Source organism: Momordica charantia (assembly GCF_013281855.1).
Source record: "Momordica charantia cultivar OHB3-1 chromosome 1 unlocalized genomic scaffold, Mcharantia_2.0 BLBB01000001.1, whole genome shotgun sequence".
Classification (NCBI taxonomy): domain Eukaryota; kingdom Viridiplantae; phylum Streptophyta; class Magnoliopsida; order Cucurbitales; family Cucurbitaceae; genus Momordica; species Momordica charantia.
The window spans coordinates 929,650-946,042 of NW_028275157.1; the positions used below are offsets into that span (position 1 = coordinate 929,650).

General features: G+C 41.9%; 2 protein-coding genes across 2 annotated transcripts; one reads left to right on the forward strand and one right to left on the reverse strand.

Moving 5' to 3' along the window:
- Positions 1-1,475: 1,475 nt before the first annotated feature.
- Positions 1,476-4,280, forward strand: LOC111017798 (Peroxidase superfamily protein). The gene is made up of 4 exons (XM_022293671.2): positions 1,476-1,728; positions 1,853-2,041; positions 2,132-2,294; positions 3,750-4,280. The coding sequence occupies exons 1-4, from the start codon at positions 1,513-1,515 to the stop codon at positions 4,127-4,129; spliced, it is 948 nt and encodes a 315-aa protein (XP_022149363.1). The 5' UTR covers positions 1,476-1,512; the 3' UTR covers positions 4,130-4,280.
- An 809-nt stretch (positions 4,281-5,089) lies between these two features.
- On the reverse strand, positions 5,090-6,587 carry LIGB (catalytic LigB subunit of aromatic ring-opening dioxygenase family). Its single transcript, XM_022293670.2, has 3 exons — positions 6,185-6,587; positions 5,746-6,116; positions 5,090-5,405 (listed from the first exon to the last, which is right to left on the reverse strand). The coding sequence occupies exons 1-3, from the start codon at positions 6,419-6,421 to the stop codon at positions 5,195-5,197; spliced, it is 819 nt and encodes a 272-aa protein (XP_022149362.1). The 5' UTR covers positions 6,422-6,587; the 3' UTR covers positions 5,090-5,194.
- Positions 6,588-16,393: the final 9,806 nt, after the last annotated feature.

Genomic DNA, 16,393 nt, shown 5'->3' on the forward strand with positions numbered 1-16,393 from the left:
CGATGCGGATGCCTACCGTAGGTCGACGCGGGGGGTCGACCTTTGCTCGAGGAGGAGCCTCGGCCTTCTACATTGCGGCCAAGTGGGCCTTGACCTCAGCAATATCAGCAATGACGTTAGCAATGATATATGGTCGGGTCGACTAGGGGGTAGACGTTGTTGCCATAGCGGGCGCGAGTGTGGCCCCAGTCTTTGATCAAATAGACCTGCTGCTGGGTCTGTTGAGTTGGGAGTGGAGGTAACTCTTCCCTGTTTTCCTGAACCATAGGGTTCTGGGTCGTCTGGGGGTTCGTCGGAAAGTTCTCGGCTCGATCCCCAATTAGGGATTGTTCATCCGTTCTGTGCTTGCCGAGAATGGTGGGAGCTGGTCCCTGGAGGTCTTGACGACTTGGGAATAAATACGACGGGCATAAGTTCGACTAGTGCGCTCGCGGTCTGGGGTGCAGGAGAGTTGAGAGCGGGTTGGAATTGTCATTTCTTAGTTCGGTTTCTTGGTAGGATATGGCTTGAGAAACCAGTCGTTCTCACAAATGACGCCAAATGTTTGATCAAGAAAATGATCAAGTCTGGATAGCTCGACTCAGACCGAAGACTGCTCGAAGGATGAGCTGGAAGGGTGACCTGCAAAACCGAAGACCTAAAGTTAGTAACTGGCTGAACTAAACTCGAGAGATAATTTAGTATTCACGTACCTTGAAAATGGAGTGAATGGGTCTATTTATAGGCGACTTCCCGGACAATCTTCCCGACAGTGCCTCAACGGTTCTTTAAGGTCGTCGTGAATCATGGCGCGTTGTCGTGGAGTCTGGAATTGAGTCGAGGAGAAGCTAGACAGTTCACCTTAATAGATGAGAAGGAGTCTTGAGTGAGCTTGATCGGCTGGGCCACGCAAGAGATCGGCTCGGCCATATGCATGAGACCTAGGTAATGGAACTTCAATATTCTAGACAGAGGCCACATGTACTTTTCACCATCTATATGACGTATGTCACGCGTAAGGTGAGAATGACTCCCACCAGAAATAAAATAAAATGGTGTCATATTTGTTAATATTGTTCCCTAATACTGAATTTTGCAAACATAGTAACTTTATTTCCCACTCATTAAAAATACTAATGATTTTATAACTATTGGAGCCATTAAATTTGTTGTATAATTGAAATCATTCTCTTGAGTTTATGTACTAATTAGCATGCATCAACCATTTGAATAAATGTAATTAAGAATCCAAAATATTTGTAGAGGGTTGACATGGAGTGTTCAATTATTTTATGTGAAATTGGAATCCAGGTTTGATAATTAAAAAAAAAAAAAATGTTGGTGTTTGGTGTTAGAAACCAACATGCAAAAAGCTGTATAATTATCATTATTTATTATCATGGCTTGTTTGAGTGGACAATATGACGAACCCACTTTCTCTGTCTCTCAATTAAAAGTTAGAAGTACAGTCTCCATATATAAATACACAAACTTCAAACACATCTCTCCTTAAGCTCCCTACATTACTTGGCAATGGCGATAAGTTTAGTTAGTGTTATTTTGTTTGTGGGTTTTAGTTTGAGGTTGAGTAATTTGGGAGGTGTAAATGGTTTGAGCATGGGATATTACTTGATGAGCTGCCCCTTTGTGGATCCGATTGTGAAGAACACTGTGAACCGAGCTCTTCAGAACGATCCCACTTTGGCTGCTGCCCTCATTCGAATGCACTTCCATGACTGCTTCGTCGAGGTAACATACTCTCTTTCTCAATCACCAATGAACTCAAAACTCAAGAGCTTAAGTTAATGAGTTGAGGTAAATTTAATCATTTATAAGATATCTAACTTGAAACGATAATATCGTTGGTATGCAGGGGTGCGATGGATCGGTGTTGATTGACTCGACACGAGACAACATGGCAGAAAAGGACTCCCCTGCCAACCTCAGCTTACGAGGTTACGAGCTTATTGACGGCATTAAGGAGCAGCTAGAGAGCCAATGTCCAGGCGTTGTTTCTTGTGCTGACATTGTGGCTATGGCTGCTAGAGATGCTGTCTTTTGGGTAACCCTTTTAACATTTCCCTCTCTCTTTTTTTTAATTTGATCCCCTACCCAACATGTTCGGACTTAAAAATGGAGAAGATTTGGACAGGCGGGAGGTCCATTCTACGATATACCAAAGGGAAGGAAGGACGGAAGCAGGTCAAGAATCGAAGACACGGCCAATTTGCCTTCTCCTTTCTTTAATGCTTCACAGCTCATTAACACCTTCGCCCAACGTGGCTTTACTGTTCAGCAAATGGTCGCACTTTCAGGTAACCCTAACATACATCCAACTTTTATTCAATTAAATTTGAATCTCACCTCCTCTATGTCGTTGTATTGAAAAAAGAGATGTTTAAATTTTTCCAATAAATACAAAATTTGACAATACAAAAAAAACAGGTGAGGATAGGAAATTTGAACTCATAACTTATTAGCCAAAGACATGCACCAATTACAATTGGGATAGTTCAGTAGAAAATACAAATTTAATTCAGAAGTTGTAATCAACTACGTAAATTCTCAACTAAAAAGTTAAAAGTTGGAATTTTTAATCGTATATGTTGTTGAACTAAAAAACACTTCAACTAAATAAAAGGTTAAAAGCTTATGAAAATTATACTCCTCATAATAATATTTCGTTTTTAATTTTCTATTTTTCAAAATTATACTTATTTCCTTATCAACTATTTAGTATGTCTTTTCATTATTTTTTTCAAATATATTTTTTCTAATTTGAAATTAGATTTAAGTGTTGTCTTAGATTAAAAAAAAAAGGAGTAGATATAGTGTTTATAAGCTTAATTTCTTAAAACAGAAAATAAAAAATAAAATAGTTCAAACACGACTTAAATTATTGTTTTTTTGTTCATATGATTGTATTTAATTTTAATTTAGTTTATATAATTAAAAGAATTTCAATTTGGTCCATATAACTTTTTTAAATCTCTCCAAACATCTCTGATATCACTAATATATGACCGTTTATGTTAAGATATATGTTTTTCTAAATGTATCAAGTAAAGATACTATCAACATTTTTCTTGAGTATAACAATTTGGGGATATATAGGAGATCGAACCTCCTACCTCGGAATGAAGGAGCACACGCCAATTCAAATTCTTACCGCTATAATTTGAAACCACCATGAAATGATAATTTAACATAATAAAAAAAAATTAAAAATACCCTTTATCTACATGTAGTTGGTTTCTATATATTTTGTCTGCATCTAAACTTTTCCAATCTGACCCCAAATCTTTTAATTTGTTTGAAAGGAACCTCCATTGGCAATCTCCATTAAAATACCTAACCAATTAAAAAGTGTTGGAGTAAACTTTATTTTTTATTTTTTATTTTTTATTTTTTTTTTACATGAGGATTAAAATTGAAACTACTTGCAAATGATAGGATACCATTTTGCCCCAAACATTTTAAAAGTTCAAATTTTAATAGAAATGTTTTTTTTTTTTTGAAACAATGGAAATGTTAATTTAAGGTATGTAATTAATAAATTAAATGGTTGAAAAGTAAAATACAAAAGGTTTAAATAGTATTTTTTAAAAGTAACTATTTTTGCATCACCTTTATTTTTATTTTTACAAATTCAATTGAAAGAGTTGCTTGAAAGCTTGACGATCAAACGAGCAAACTTCAAAAGTGCAAACTGCATACTATAATGATATTTCGAATAATTTAGTCTGAAAGGTCAAAAATTTTTTTTACAGGGGCTCATACATTGGGAGTGGCAAGATGCGTTTCATTCAAAGACAGACTGGACGGCGAGGATCCGCTGCTGAGTCCCAACTTCGGGAGAACACTGGCAAGAACATGCAGCAATGGGGACAATGCAGTCCAGCCCTTCGACACCACGGCAGCCAGTTTCGACAACGTGTACTACAACGCGCTGTCGAGAGGCGCTGGAGTTCTGTTCTCGGACCAGGCCTTGTTCGCCAGCCCCCGCACGAGAGGCATCGTCGGTGCCTACGTCATGAACCAGGCGCTGTTCTTCTTAGACTTCCAACAAGCCATCATCAAGATGGGGTTGCTTGACGTCAAGGAAGGTTATAGAGGCCAAGTGCGGCGCAACTGCCGTAGGGTTAACTGATAAAACAAACACATTATTGTTGTTGATTATAGTAATTATGAGTATATGGATATTATGGATTATGGATTATGGATAATGTGGGTGTTTTGTGAGCTGAGTATTTCCTTATTAGGATGCTGCTGTTTTATAAATGATATGTGGAGTTAATGTTTGTAGTTGTGTGTAGTTTTGAGTAATTTCATCAGATGTTAAACTTGGGTACAGTGAGCAAATTTATCCTCCAAAAAGTATTATCGTGAGTTAGATTCCTACCTCATATGTTGTTCTAAGATAAAGAAATTTGTTTGATAGTAATAGATTAAAAAGAATTGAAATTGACCCAATTTATAAAAATTAAGTTTTCTTTTAAAAAAAAAAATTATTATTTTTTAAAAACCAATACTGACTTTATCCCATGCGACTGTACATTTTTGATGCAAATATTTCACTGGGAAAAGTTACTCCTGACATTTTGAACTGTTAGAAAAAACTTTAATTTGAAGGAATGATGATTTTGCTTGATCTTCTAACTGTCGATAGAAAACTTATTAAAGAATGTGTAAGACAGCTGTAGAGGCAAAGCTACAACTCCCAATGCTTTTCTCTTATAAAAGACGGAAGTTACACCTTTTTTAAAGATGCACAATCTCTTGAAATTCAATCCAGCTCAACTCGAGACTAACTCCTAATTAGTGTCATAATTTCTATTGAAAAATAGGGGATATGCTCCATACTTTAATAATAATGGTACAAAGTCTATATATAGGCTAAAGAGTACATACTAAAGTAAATATTGCTAAAGGTTACAAACCCAATACTATTATCCCCTCCAAATAGATGCTAACAGAAGTAGCAGTTTGGACGGAAAGAAGCTTAAATCACTGGTGTTCGATTTGGTGAAAAGATCAGTAAGTGTTCTTTTCCTCACAACTTAAGAAAAAATTAGTGCAAATATACACTATTCTCGCATAAACAAGGTCATTAAATAATCCAACAACACATATAATTATAATTACATCAATATGTGGTCCTCATTTTATTATTACAAGAGTTCATAAAGTAGAGTTAATACACCAAAGCAAAGAGTTAATGTGATTGGTGGGGTGGGGAAGGGGCTGTGAACTGGTACGACGCGTACGACATGGTGCCGAGGTCCCAGCTATGGTGTATCAGCTTTGCTTTCGCATTGCCTCCCGCTGCCCCCATCGCGACGTGGAGCGGGTAAAGGTGATCTGGACTCGGATGTGCCATTTTTGCATGTGGAGCCTTCTTCTCGTACTCGTTCACGTCTTCGTATCTAATAACAAACCATTCTTGTCAAACAAACACATGCGCATTCTATTTGGCTAAACTAACAAGGGTCCTAAATTTCATACTTCAACTACGTTAATAGCTGGTTTAATTCCACCGAAAGATTTTAAATATATACAATATAGGGTCAATACTCTCTAAATTGTATTTGATTTATAGTTCAAAAAATTAGTGATTTTAAATAAATTTTCTACCTTAAAGACTAAGTAACATGAATAATAAATTTAAAAGTCACTAATGGATCACATAAATCCAACTAACAAAAATTCTCCAACTACAGATTCTGAAGCTCAGTGATTAAACTTGAAAGTAAAATACTTGTATACCTTCCTTGAAGAAGAGCATCCTTGAGCCAATTATCGAACTCGAGAGCCCATGGCGCGATGGATTTGGCGCCGCGGTCGAGGGTCCTGAGGTTGTGCGTAGCGCTTCCGGAGGCAACAATGAGAACCCCTTCGTCCTTGAGAGGAGCCAGTGCTCTCCCCAAGTTGTAATGGTACGTCCCGTTCTTGCGGGACTGAACTGAGAGTTGGCAAACTGGGATGTCTGCCTCTGGATACATGAACATCAGAGGAACCCAGGCTCCGTGATCCAGCCCTCGCCCCCGCTCCTCCTCCACCCGCTCGAACCCGGCCCCCACCAGAGCCTCCTTCACCCTCTTCGCCAGCGCCGGAGCTCCCGGTGCCGGATATTTTAGCTGTTTTCCATCGATTCTCATACCAGCAAAATGACCCAAATAATAAATACACACAGAAATTTGCTTACCTTGTACATGGAGGAGGGGAAGCCATAGAAGTCATAGATGGTGTCGTTGGGGCCGGAGACGACATTGAGGGTTGGAAACGACGTGTCGTAATGGGCGGAGATGCAGAGAATTGATTTGGGCTTCTGGGGGAACACCTTCTGCTTCCAGGATTGGAAGAACTGCCTTGCTTCTATGGTGTCGTCGATGCTGAGAGTGGGAGATCCATGGGATATGTAGAAGGTGTCGCTCACAGCCATGGAATTCAAAATTTGTTTCAGATTCACGAATTGGGAATTGGGAATTGAGAGTCAACTGAAAATGTTTTATACTTGGGGATTTGGGATTTGGGAATTGCGCGTCTTGCGGTTCCTTTGGGGGTAGGTGGGATTGGAGGGCAGGGCAGGAGGGTAGGTGATTGACATCTCAACTTCTAATTATATATTGCAACAACCTCACCACTAATTTCATTCTTTTATATCCATTCTCAATCTTTTTTTTTTCTTTTTTTAGTACATCAAAGTGATCGAGGAGAAATGTTCCAACTCATTACTTCTTGGTGAGAGATATATGTTAATTACGGCTGAGGTAAGTTAATGTTGACCATTCTCTTATATTTAATACCAATCATAAAATTACACGTGTTCTAAATTAATTTTAAAATTTACAAATCAAATTATGTCAGATGTTTTTCTCATGGTCGTTCGATGAAAACTCTATAAATAGAAAGAGTCACCTCATTTGAAACATTGGAGATTCACTGATTTTAGAGCATTTAGAGAGTCATCTACCCATTCAAAGTGAGTTATCTATCCATTTAGAGTGTGCAACATCCAAAACCAACAAGACTAAAGTTCACGTTTGAGAGAATTAGTTAAAGGATCATATATTATAGATTTTAATATATAAATACATATTAAGTTCATTAATTCGAGTTTCTCTTCATTGAATTTCTCGTCAAACAATTATATTTAAACAAATGAAGAATATCTACGCATGAATTTCTCGTCAAAAGTATTTCCAGCAGAAAATTTTTGTTTTTCCCATTTCTGACATAATTTATTTTCATTTATGCCATTATTTTGTCATATTTGTAGTGGCAGAATTCTTAAAATCAAAATTTCACCACAACTAAGCTCTTTCTCGGTTGGTAGCTCATATTTGGGCAAATGTGGAGGAGCCGATTATTACTTGTTGGGTTTGTATGGTGATTGCAAACAAAGTCCCACATTGGCTAGGGAAGAGAATGATCATGGGTATATAAGAGAGGACAATTATCTCCATTGGTATGAGGCCTTTTGGGTGAAGCCAAAAGCAAAGTCGTGAGGGCTATGTCCAAAGAGGACAATATCATACCATTGTGGAGATACGTGGGGTACTCTGGGTACCGTTGTCCTTAACATTACTTTCCTCGACAATGGTCTTATTTTATTCTAGTTCTTGCATGACACATTGTGTGATTGGGTGTTGTTCAATGGCCCGTGGCATATTGGTGGTAAGCCGCTTCTCCTTCGGTGGACGCCTGGTATTGTCCCTAGGTCTTTTACTTTTGATATTGTACCAGTCTTGGTTAGCTTTTCTAATATCCTAGTCGAGATGTGAACCCCGCGAAGTTTTAGTACTATTGCTAGTGGGCTTGGGACCCCGCTTTGGCTTGACAAGGCTACGGAGGAATGCAGTAGGCTCTCCTTTGCTAGGGTATGTGTTGAGATGAGGGATATGTCTTCTTTTCCCACTTCTGTAAAAGTCTGAGTGCGTGATGTTGTATTCTCTATTTCTGTTGAGTATGCCTTGAAGCCTCGACGTTGCTCTCGATGTTGTATTTTTTGTCACTTGGATGCAGTTCGTCCTGTTACTTCTACGCATGTGTGGGTTCCAAAGGTTCCTCAGGTGTCGGTTGAGGCTCCGAAGGTTACTGGGCATTCTTTGGATTCACTAGTGCCGGTTCCTTTAGTTCTGGCTAAGGAGCCTGTGGTTTTGGATAAGGTGCATACAGTTTCAAATCTAGGACCAGATCGACCTATTGTGGGTGGAAATCGTTTTGCTGCATTGGCGTCTAGTGAGGATGTTATTGAGGATGTGGCTGACACAGGTCAAGTGGTGCGAAGGGGTGATTTCTCTTCACCTTTTGGGGGTTTTGATGAGCCTCAATATGATGCGCATGAAGGTTTTACTGTAGTTGTGTTCAGACGTGCTAAATAGCGACTGGGGGTTCTCCGAGTATGAGAACGGCTTCCTCGTCCCCTCATGTTTATCATGTCTAGTTGGTGTTCATGGAATGTGCGGGGCTTGAATGCCACCGCAAGGGGCCGGGAAGTCCGCTCGTTTCTAAGTAGTGTGGGTGTTGAGTTATGTTGTGTTGGTGGAAACTCGTGTTCTGCGTTGTAACTTTGATTCTATTTTTCGACCCTTTTAGGGTCATTGGCAGTGTGTGAGCAGTTATTCTTCTTCTGATCTGGGGTGAATTTGGGTGTTGTGGCGTCCGGGCCGTTATGCTTTTACTTTGCTTGCGCTTTCTTCTCAGTTCGTGCATGGGGTGATCCTAGACAGGGCCTCTCAGATTTCGATTCAGGTTCTTTGTGTGTATGCAACGAATTCTCCTTCAGAGCAGGCTTCGCTTTGGGACTCTTCGGTGCCTATTTGTTCATGGTGGTCTGGCCCTGGAGTGGTTATGGGCGATTTTAATGTTATTCGTAGTTTGTCGGAGGTTTTGGGTGGTAATCCAGATATGACAGAAATGGTATGGTTCGACGAGACGTTGCTGCAGGCTGATCTTGTTGAGCCTCGTGTGTCCGGACCGTGGTTTACTTGGATGAATAGGCAGTTGGGAACTGGTTTGATTCTGAAGCGGCTTGATCGTGTTTTGGTCAATTCAGCCTGGGTTGACACCATTCCTGTTTTTTAGGTTCAGGTTCGTGGGTGGGGTGTTTCTGATCACTGCCATCTTGTGTTTTCTATGGGTGTCGTTATTCCGAGGAGGCGACCGTCCTTTAGGTTTCTTTACCATTGGGTTGCCGATGCACAATTTCTTCCTTCTATTCGAGCTTCTTGGAAGTCGTTTCCACAGGTTTCACCCATTTTGAGCTTCTACTATAATCTCAGAGCGCTTAAGCCTGTGTTGCTCGTTTGGGTCATCCTTTAAGTGTTATTCAGAAGGGTGTTCATGAGGCGTGTGCTCGAATGGAGCCCAAGAGATGTTGCTGAGTGACCCGTTGTCTTTTTCTGCTCAGGGGGAGGAGAGGTTGGCGGTGAAGGAGTTCTAGGCTTGGGTTGGGAAAGAGGAGGTGTCGCTTCGTCAGAAGTCTTAAGTCTAGTGGCTTTCTCTGGGTGATCAGAATTCTGCTTTTTTCCATTGGAGTGTTCGAGGCAGGGTTGTTCGGAATGAGTTAGCTTCTTTGATTGATGATGCAGGTCAACGGTTACTGACCGTTCTGAGATTGCTCGAATTTTATCATGATCTCTTAGGGTCTGAGCCTGTGGGCTATCGTGATTTGACTGATCAGCTTGTGGGAATTCTTGATTTTATTTGGCCGGTTGAGTGTTGCACTGATTTGTGTCGTCCGATGATCGCTTTGGAGGTTAAGGGTGTCTTGTTTTCTATGAGTAATGGGAAGGCTCCTGGCCCTGATGGTTTTCCAGTGGGGTTTTTTAAAGCAGCCTGGAATGTTGTGGGGAATGATTTCTGCTGGTCTGTGTTGCACTTTTTTGACACCTTGTTCTTGCCTCTTGGTGTGAATGCGACGTCGGTTACGTTTATTATTCCTAAGGCTCATAGCATCTCAAGGCTAGGGGATTTTCGCCCTATTTCCTGTTGTAATGTACTTTATAAGTGCATTACGAAGTTACTGGCGAATCGTTTGAAGGTTTGGCTCCCTAGTTTTATTAGCAAAATCAGTCTGCGTTTGTGCCAGGGCGTCATATTATGGACAATATTTTGTTATGTCAGGAGCTTGTCGGGGGTTATCATTTGAATAGGGGAGTTCCCCAGTGTGTTCTAAATGTGGATCTTCTAAGGCTTATGATTATGTTCATTGGGATTTTCTCTTTGGCCTTTTATTGGCTATTGGGACTCTGTTCCGGTTTGTGAATTGGGTTCGGGCTTGTATTACCTCCCCCATGTTCTCGGTCTCTTTGAATCGTGCACTTGAGGGGTACTTTCCTAGGCGTCGATGTTTGCGTCAAGGAGATCCTCTATCTCCGTATCTTTTTGTTATGGTCATGGAGGTATTGTCCCGAATGTTGAAAAGCCGCCGTCGGGTTTTCGGTTTCATCATAAGTGTGATAGGGTTGGTCTGACTCATTTATGTTTCGCAGATGACCTGATGATCTTCTCTCATGGGGATCTTAGTTCTTTATCCTTTGTTAAGGATGTTTTGGCATCTTTCTGAGAATTGGTGAGGCTTGTCGCGGATACTTGGAAGAGCTCGTTTTTTGGGGCGGGTCTTCCTGATGTTGAAATAGAGCAATTGGCGGCTTTCTTAGGTTTTTCGGTGGGTTCGCTTCCTGTTTGTTATCTTGGGATTTCGCTCCTTTTGTGACGGCTCACTTATTGTGATTGTCAGCCTCTGCTTGAGCGAATTGTCTCTCGTGTTCGGAGTTGGTCGCCTCGGATACTTTCTTTTGCTGGCCAGTTGCAACTTATTTGGTCGGTTTTATAGAGTTTCAGGTTTATTGGGCTAGTGTGTTTCTTCTTCCAGCTCGAGTTGTCGATGATGTTGAGCGGATTCTGTATTCTTTCTTGTGGACGTGAGAGGGGGCGGTCAGGGACTAAGGTAGCGTGGTCTGAGGTGTGTATTCCGTTGCGGGAAGGGGGTTAGGTGTATGTCACTTGGCTGCTTGGAATTCGGCTGCTATAATGAAGCTGCTATAGCTGCTCTATATGCAGGCTGGTTCTTTCTGGGTGGCTTGGGTGGAGACCTATATTATTCGAGGGGATTGTATTTGGACCATTCGTGCTTCGCCTTGCTTCTCTTGGTGTTGGCGGGATATTCTTTCTGTCTGGGATGCTTTTCGACCTTTGGTTCAGTTTGCGATTGGAGATGGTCAGCGTTGTTTTGTTTGGCACGACGCTTGGCTTCCGAAGGGTCCGATTTATCCGAGGTTTGGTGATTGGATTATCCATGATGCTGTAAGCTTGTCCCGGACAAAGGTTGCTTATTTTCTTTTTCCCGATGGTTTGTCGAGCTGGTCTCGGGGGTCGGCCAATCTTTTTCAGTTGGTCTCTGAGGTTTCATTTGTGCCGGTTTTGGTTGGGAGGGAAGATGTGCCCATTTTGATTCTGGCGTCATCGTATCTTTTCTTGGTGTCGAGTGTGTTTATGCAAAGAATTGCACAACGCTATTTCACGAACCAAGCTCGAACCCGGTCCCCGGCTTGACCTGAACTCAAGAATGAACCTGCACAAGAGGGCAAACTCTCCGACTCTCAAGTCAGTTATGGTCGGACTCAATATTAAGTTCGAGTTGAGATTCGATACCTGAGTGTGAAATGAGGCCCTCTATGAACGGATGTGATTCCCAGAGCGGAAGCAGATCTTCGTTGTTGATTTTCGGGATACAAAATCCAAATGGAAAGAAGAAAATACAAGGGAAAAACCAAACCTTTGAAAACGTTTCTTCAGTGAGTTCCCCTCGAACACCACCACCGGATCTTCCTCGCTATCCTCTGGGTACGAGACCGTGTTTGTAGGAGCAGTTCTTTGGAATGAGAGGGAAAAGATCAGATAGAGAGAGCTTGATTTTTTGAGAGAAAATCAATGGGAGTTTTTTTCCTCATACTGTTCTGTTTTCTCCAACCGTTGAAGAAGATAAACAATGACGTAGGGTAACTCCCCACGTCACAGCAACCTCCCACTCCCCTGCAATATTGCAGGGAGTTTAATATTAATAATAATAACTATTAATATAATATATATATATGTATATATAAATATATATATAATAATTAATATATATATATATACATAAATAATTAACACTTAATTATTTATTATAAAATTAGAATCATATTCTAAAACATTTCTTTCGTATAACCTATAGTTTTAATGTACATCTTATGCACATTATTTTTAACCTATAGTTTTAATATGAATCTTATTTATATTAATTTTATTTGAATCTCATTCAAATAATATCTATCATAATATATAGTTTTAATTTACAATTAACTATATATTATAATATATCAATATACATATAATCCCTTAAGTAATTTGAACAATTCAAATTCTTCCAAAAACTTGATCCTCGTTTTATCCGTTATGAGCTAGCAAGGGGACCTAATGGACCTACAGATCTGAAGCTCCAACGATGCAAGATTAATCGGTCAAACTCATTGACCGAGTTAATCTAGATTCGTTAACTACGGGTCATTCCACTAAAGACCCGCAGTTGCACTCTTCTCACTGCAGAATGTTTTCGTGTCCATGGATATACGACCATTAATGACGAGTCAATCCTTCACGAGTGTTCGTAACTCAAGATGGGTCAAACTACCGTTTTACTCCTGAGTCACATCTTACTCCTTAAACACCACTGCTCCTCTAATGAACAACCCGGTTATGGTCCAACCAATAACCGGAAGTCCCTCTCGGCCAATGAGAGGGTGGGGCCCCTTGTTCAAGTCCTGGAGTCAGCATTTAAGGGAACACTCATCTACTCCCCTAAAGTCGGGGAGGAGTGAATTCCATCTTGTGAAGTTATGTTCCCAGCTCCCCACTCGGTCTCGTCCCCAAAATGGTAGGAATGTTGAGTCGGCGACTCGGGCCACTCTCACGCATACAGATCAAAGGACGAGCCTTCACGGGCAGGAGTCCATAACTCACTCAGGATTGAGAATGAGTTGCCTGGTCATCCTAAGAAATAGCAACCTATTAGTTAACGGTGTTACATCTAAAGATTGCCTATTTCGTGGTCCAGTCTTATACAAACTCATTATATAGGATATCCCCACTCGCATGTCTCCACACGAACGACCTGGATCGAGTCGTCTGTAACCTTTACAGAGTGGACCGTATCCATAGTGTTGCCAGGATAAGGTACCCAGCCTTATCCATATATTATAGATCCTTTGGGTTATTCACGGGACATTATCCATTCATATATCAGGGGTATATCAAATATATACCCCGTATATCAACTATATACCCAGTATATATACTATCCCGATTACATCATAAATAACCTTGGATGTTTAGTTTATTGGATTTTGGACAATGCAAAGCTATGATTCAACAACAAATTTATTGAATAAAACTTTATTAAATAGACATTTGTTTTTACAAAAAACAAACTACGAGTTTAGGGCAACACACCCAACACTCTATTTATAGGTAGTGGGTCCGACAGCACTTACGACTGGCGTTTATCCCTGTCTTTTACTATGTTGAACCTGTCGGGTTTGAGCAGATCGAACCCCTTCAGGCCGAACCCTGGCCTTTACACTTAGTCTTGCATACGGATAAATTTGGTCTCCTCGGCAGGTTCGAGATGGACCTAGAATAGTTCTTTTAATTTTAAACACCAATGAGCGTCTTCCACGTGTCCACTGTATTTTTATCCCCGAACATTGGCCCCCTCTCTGTCAGGTTCGATCTCGATCTGGCAGAGAAGTTACCTGATTCAATTTAGGACACGTGGCGACTTCTAATTCATAGAGAAAATATGACCGTTGTGGAAGATATTTCGATCTGCCAGGCTGTCGAGGCACTCGAGTATTCAGTTGTTACGAATTTCGAGATGATCCTAGCCACTTGTTCGTTACACGTGTACGACATATGGATTTTTCCTGTTAGCTATAAATAGTTCCGAAACTTCAGGTCAAATCTTAGCTTCCTGAATTTTTGGAGTTCGATCTGAAATCAGCTCGAACCCTTCGTAGGTCAGTCATTCTTCTAATCTTTATTTTGAATATGGTGGTTTTCATGTCTTCCCCCTCCAGTAATGATAGTTTAGGTAGCGTAGGTCGGACTATAAGCAGTTTGCCCCCCAAACCAAGTGACTCTGGGGAGGACTTAGCTCTTAAGTTAGAGTCCGAGTTGGAAGAGATAGAGAATTTTAGATTTTCTGATGATGGGGAGGACAGTGATACTTCCAACTCGGGCCAGGTTTTGGAATACCCTTCGAAAATGCCTGAGCACTACCTCGGACCCCTCCGTAGGGGGTTCAGTATTCCAAATGACATCATCTTTAGGATTCCGGAGGAAGGAGAAAGAGCTAACAACCCTCTAGAGGGGTGGGTCACTCTTTACTTGAAGATGTTTGAGTACGGCCTCAGACTTCCCCTTCACCCTCTTGTCCAGGAGTTTCTAAATCGAACTGGCTTGGCCCCTGTTCAAGTGGCCCCCAATTAATGGGGTGTCATTTTTGCTTTGGCCATTCTTTTCTGGTTGCGAGCTCGGGAAGAGGATGGGGTCGAGCTGCTTGATGTCTACCAGCTCCTAGCATACTTCGATGCCAAAATGATAGCTAAGAAGCCAGGTCGGTACTACATGTGCGCAAGGAAGGGCGCATGTGGTATAGTTAAAAGGCCGGCCTCCATCAAGGGATGGGTGAAGAAGTGGTTCTTTGCCTCTGGAGGATGGTTGGCAAAGAACGAGTCTTGTCTTCCCTTCTTTGACGTTCCCATTAGGTTCGGGAATTTAGGTATGAGGTCGTTTTGATTATTTTTGCAACTCTAGATCTTACAACTCTCTGGCTTTCATATCTGACTTCAATTCTTCTATGTCTTGTGCAGTGTCAATCAAACCAATTCCCAGCTAACTCAAGCATCTTGGGACACTCTCAAGTATTACAAGGATCGCTTCCCAAGTGGCAGGAAGGTCGGAACCTTGGTGACTGACCGATTGCTGCTTGAGTCTGGGTTGTTAGACTACAACCCCTTAGTGCGTCCAGTCGAAGACTCAAGACCAAACTCTAAGCTCGGTAAGCCGAACTCGACCTTGCTTTCCATTTATGTTTTGATTTTGGTTTCTAACTTTTTGCTTGTTTATTTTGTAGCAATGGTGTGTGGATTCACAGGCAGTGTGAAGCGCAAGTCTAAGGGCCGTGCTCACACTCTTAAGACTGTTCAAGGTACGAAACCAACAACTCCTGCTGTGACTCGTCCTACGGTCCAAGACAAAGCTGGGCCGTCTTCTGAAGTTCCAACTCCGGTGATCGAGTTGGATTCTGCTGGGGAACACTCCAGGGAAAAGCGTCCAAGGAATGAGTCTGAGGCGCTGGACGTGTCACCTCTATGTGAGGTAAGAGAAGACTCTCCTCTGAGGAGGAGAAGGAAGAAGAAGAAAACCACCTCCTCCTTAGAGGTTGGACCTCGTGAGCCTCTGCCCTCAAGCCACGCTGACCTGGTGGACGACCCCGAAGCTCGGATGGGGGGACGTCCGATGTGAAGATGCGGTTCAGAACTGAACCATCGAGCTCCGAGGTAAAGGACCAGGTGTCCCGCATCTCGACCGCCAGCTTGGACCGCTGCCTCAGAAGGGCATCCTAAGTTCGTAAGTGACCTTGGGTCCATACTGCAACGGACCATTGACCACGCCGCTGAGGTAAGACTTGCTTCTTGCTTTTCACTTGCTTTCCTTTTCGCAATTCGTAGCTCGGTCTAACCTTCGTATGTTTTGTCCTCGTAGGCGATCATTGCTTCCATTCACTCGGCGATTATGGTGAAGACCAAGCTGGATGGAAGGGAAATCTTGGCAGCGAGAGAGAGTGCGAATTCCTCTGCTACCTTGGAAGCTGCCACCATAATGAAGGGTGAGCTACTGAAAGCTCGCTTCGAATTGGAGACTTTGAAAGCCGAGGTTGAGGCCAAGGCTCAGTTGCTGAAAAGAGAAGAAGAAAAGCACAAGGCCCACCTCCGAGCTGCTCACGCCATCACAAAGGGGTTGGAGAAGGAGAAGTTCCAGCTCCTGAAGGAGAAGGACGACCTGGCTCAAATCCTTGAGGAGATGGACTAGGGTGCCTTACTGCCAAGCTCAAGGTGGAGAAGGAACGCCTCAACAACGGAGCTCTTTTGGAAGCAATGTTCAGGCAACACCCAGACTTTGATGGGTTCGCCAAGGACTTCAGTGACGCGGGCTTCAAGTTTCTGATGAAGGGCATTGCTGCCGACATGCCCCACCTCCAGATCCACCTCAGCGATCTGAAAAAGAGGTATATTGAGAAATGGGCTTCTGGGCCTAACAACACTCCAGGCCCTACATCCTTGGTGGAAAAGTACGTCAAAGAACTGGA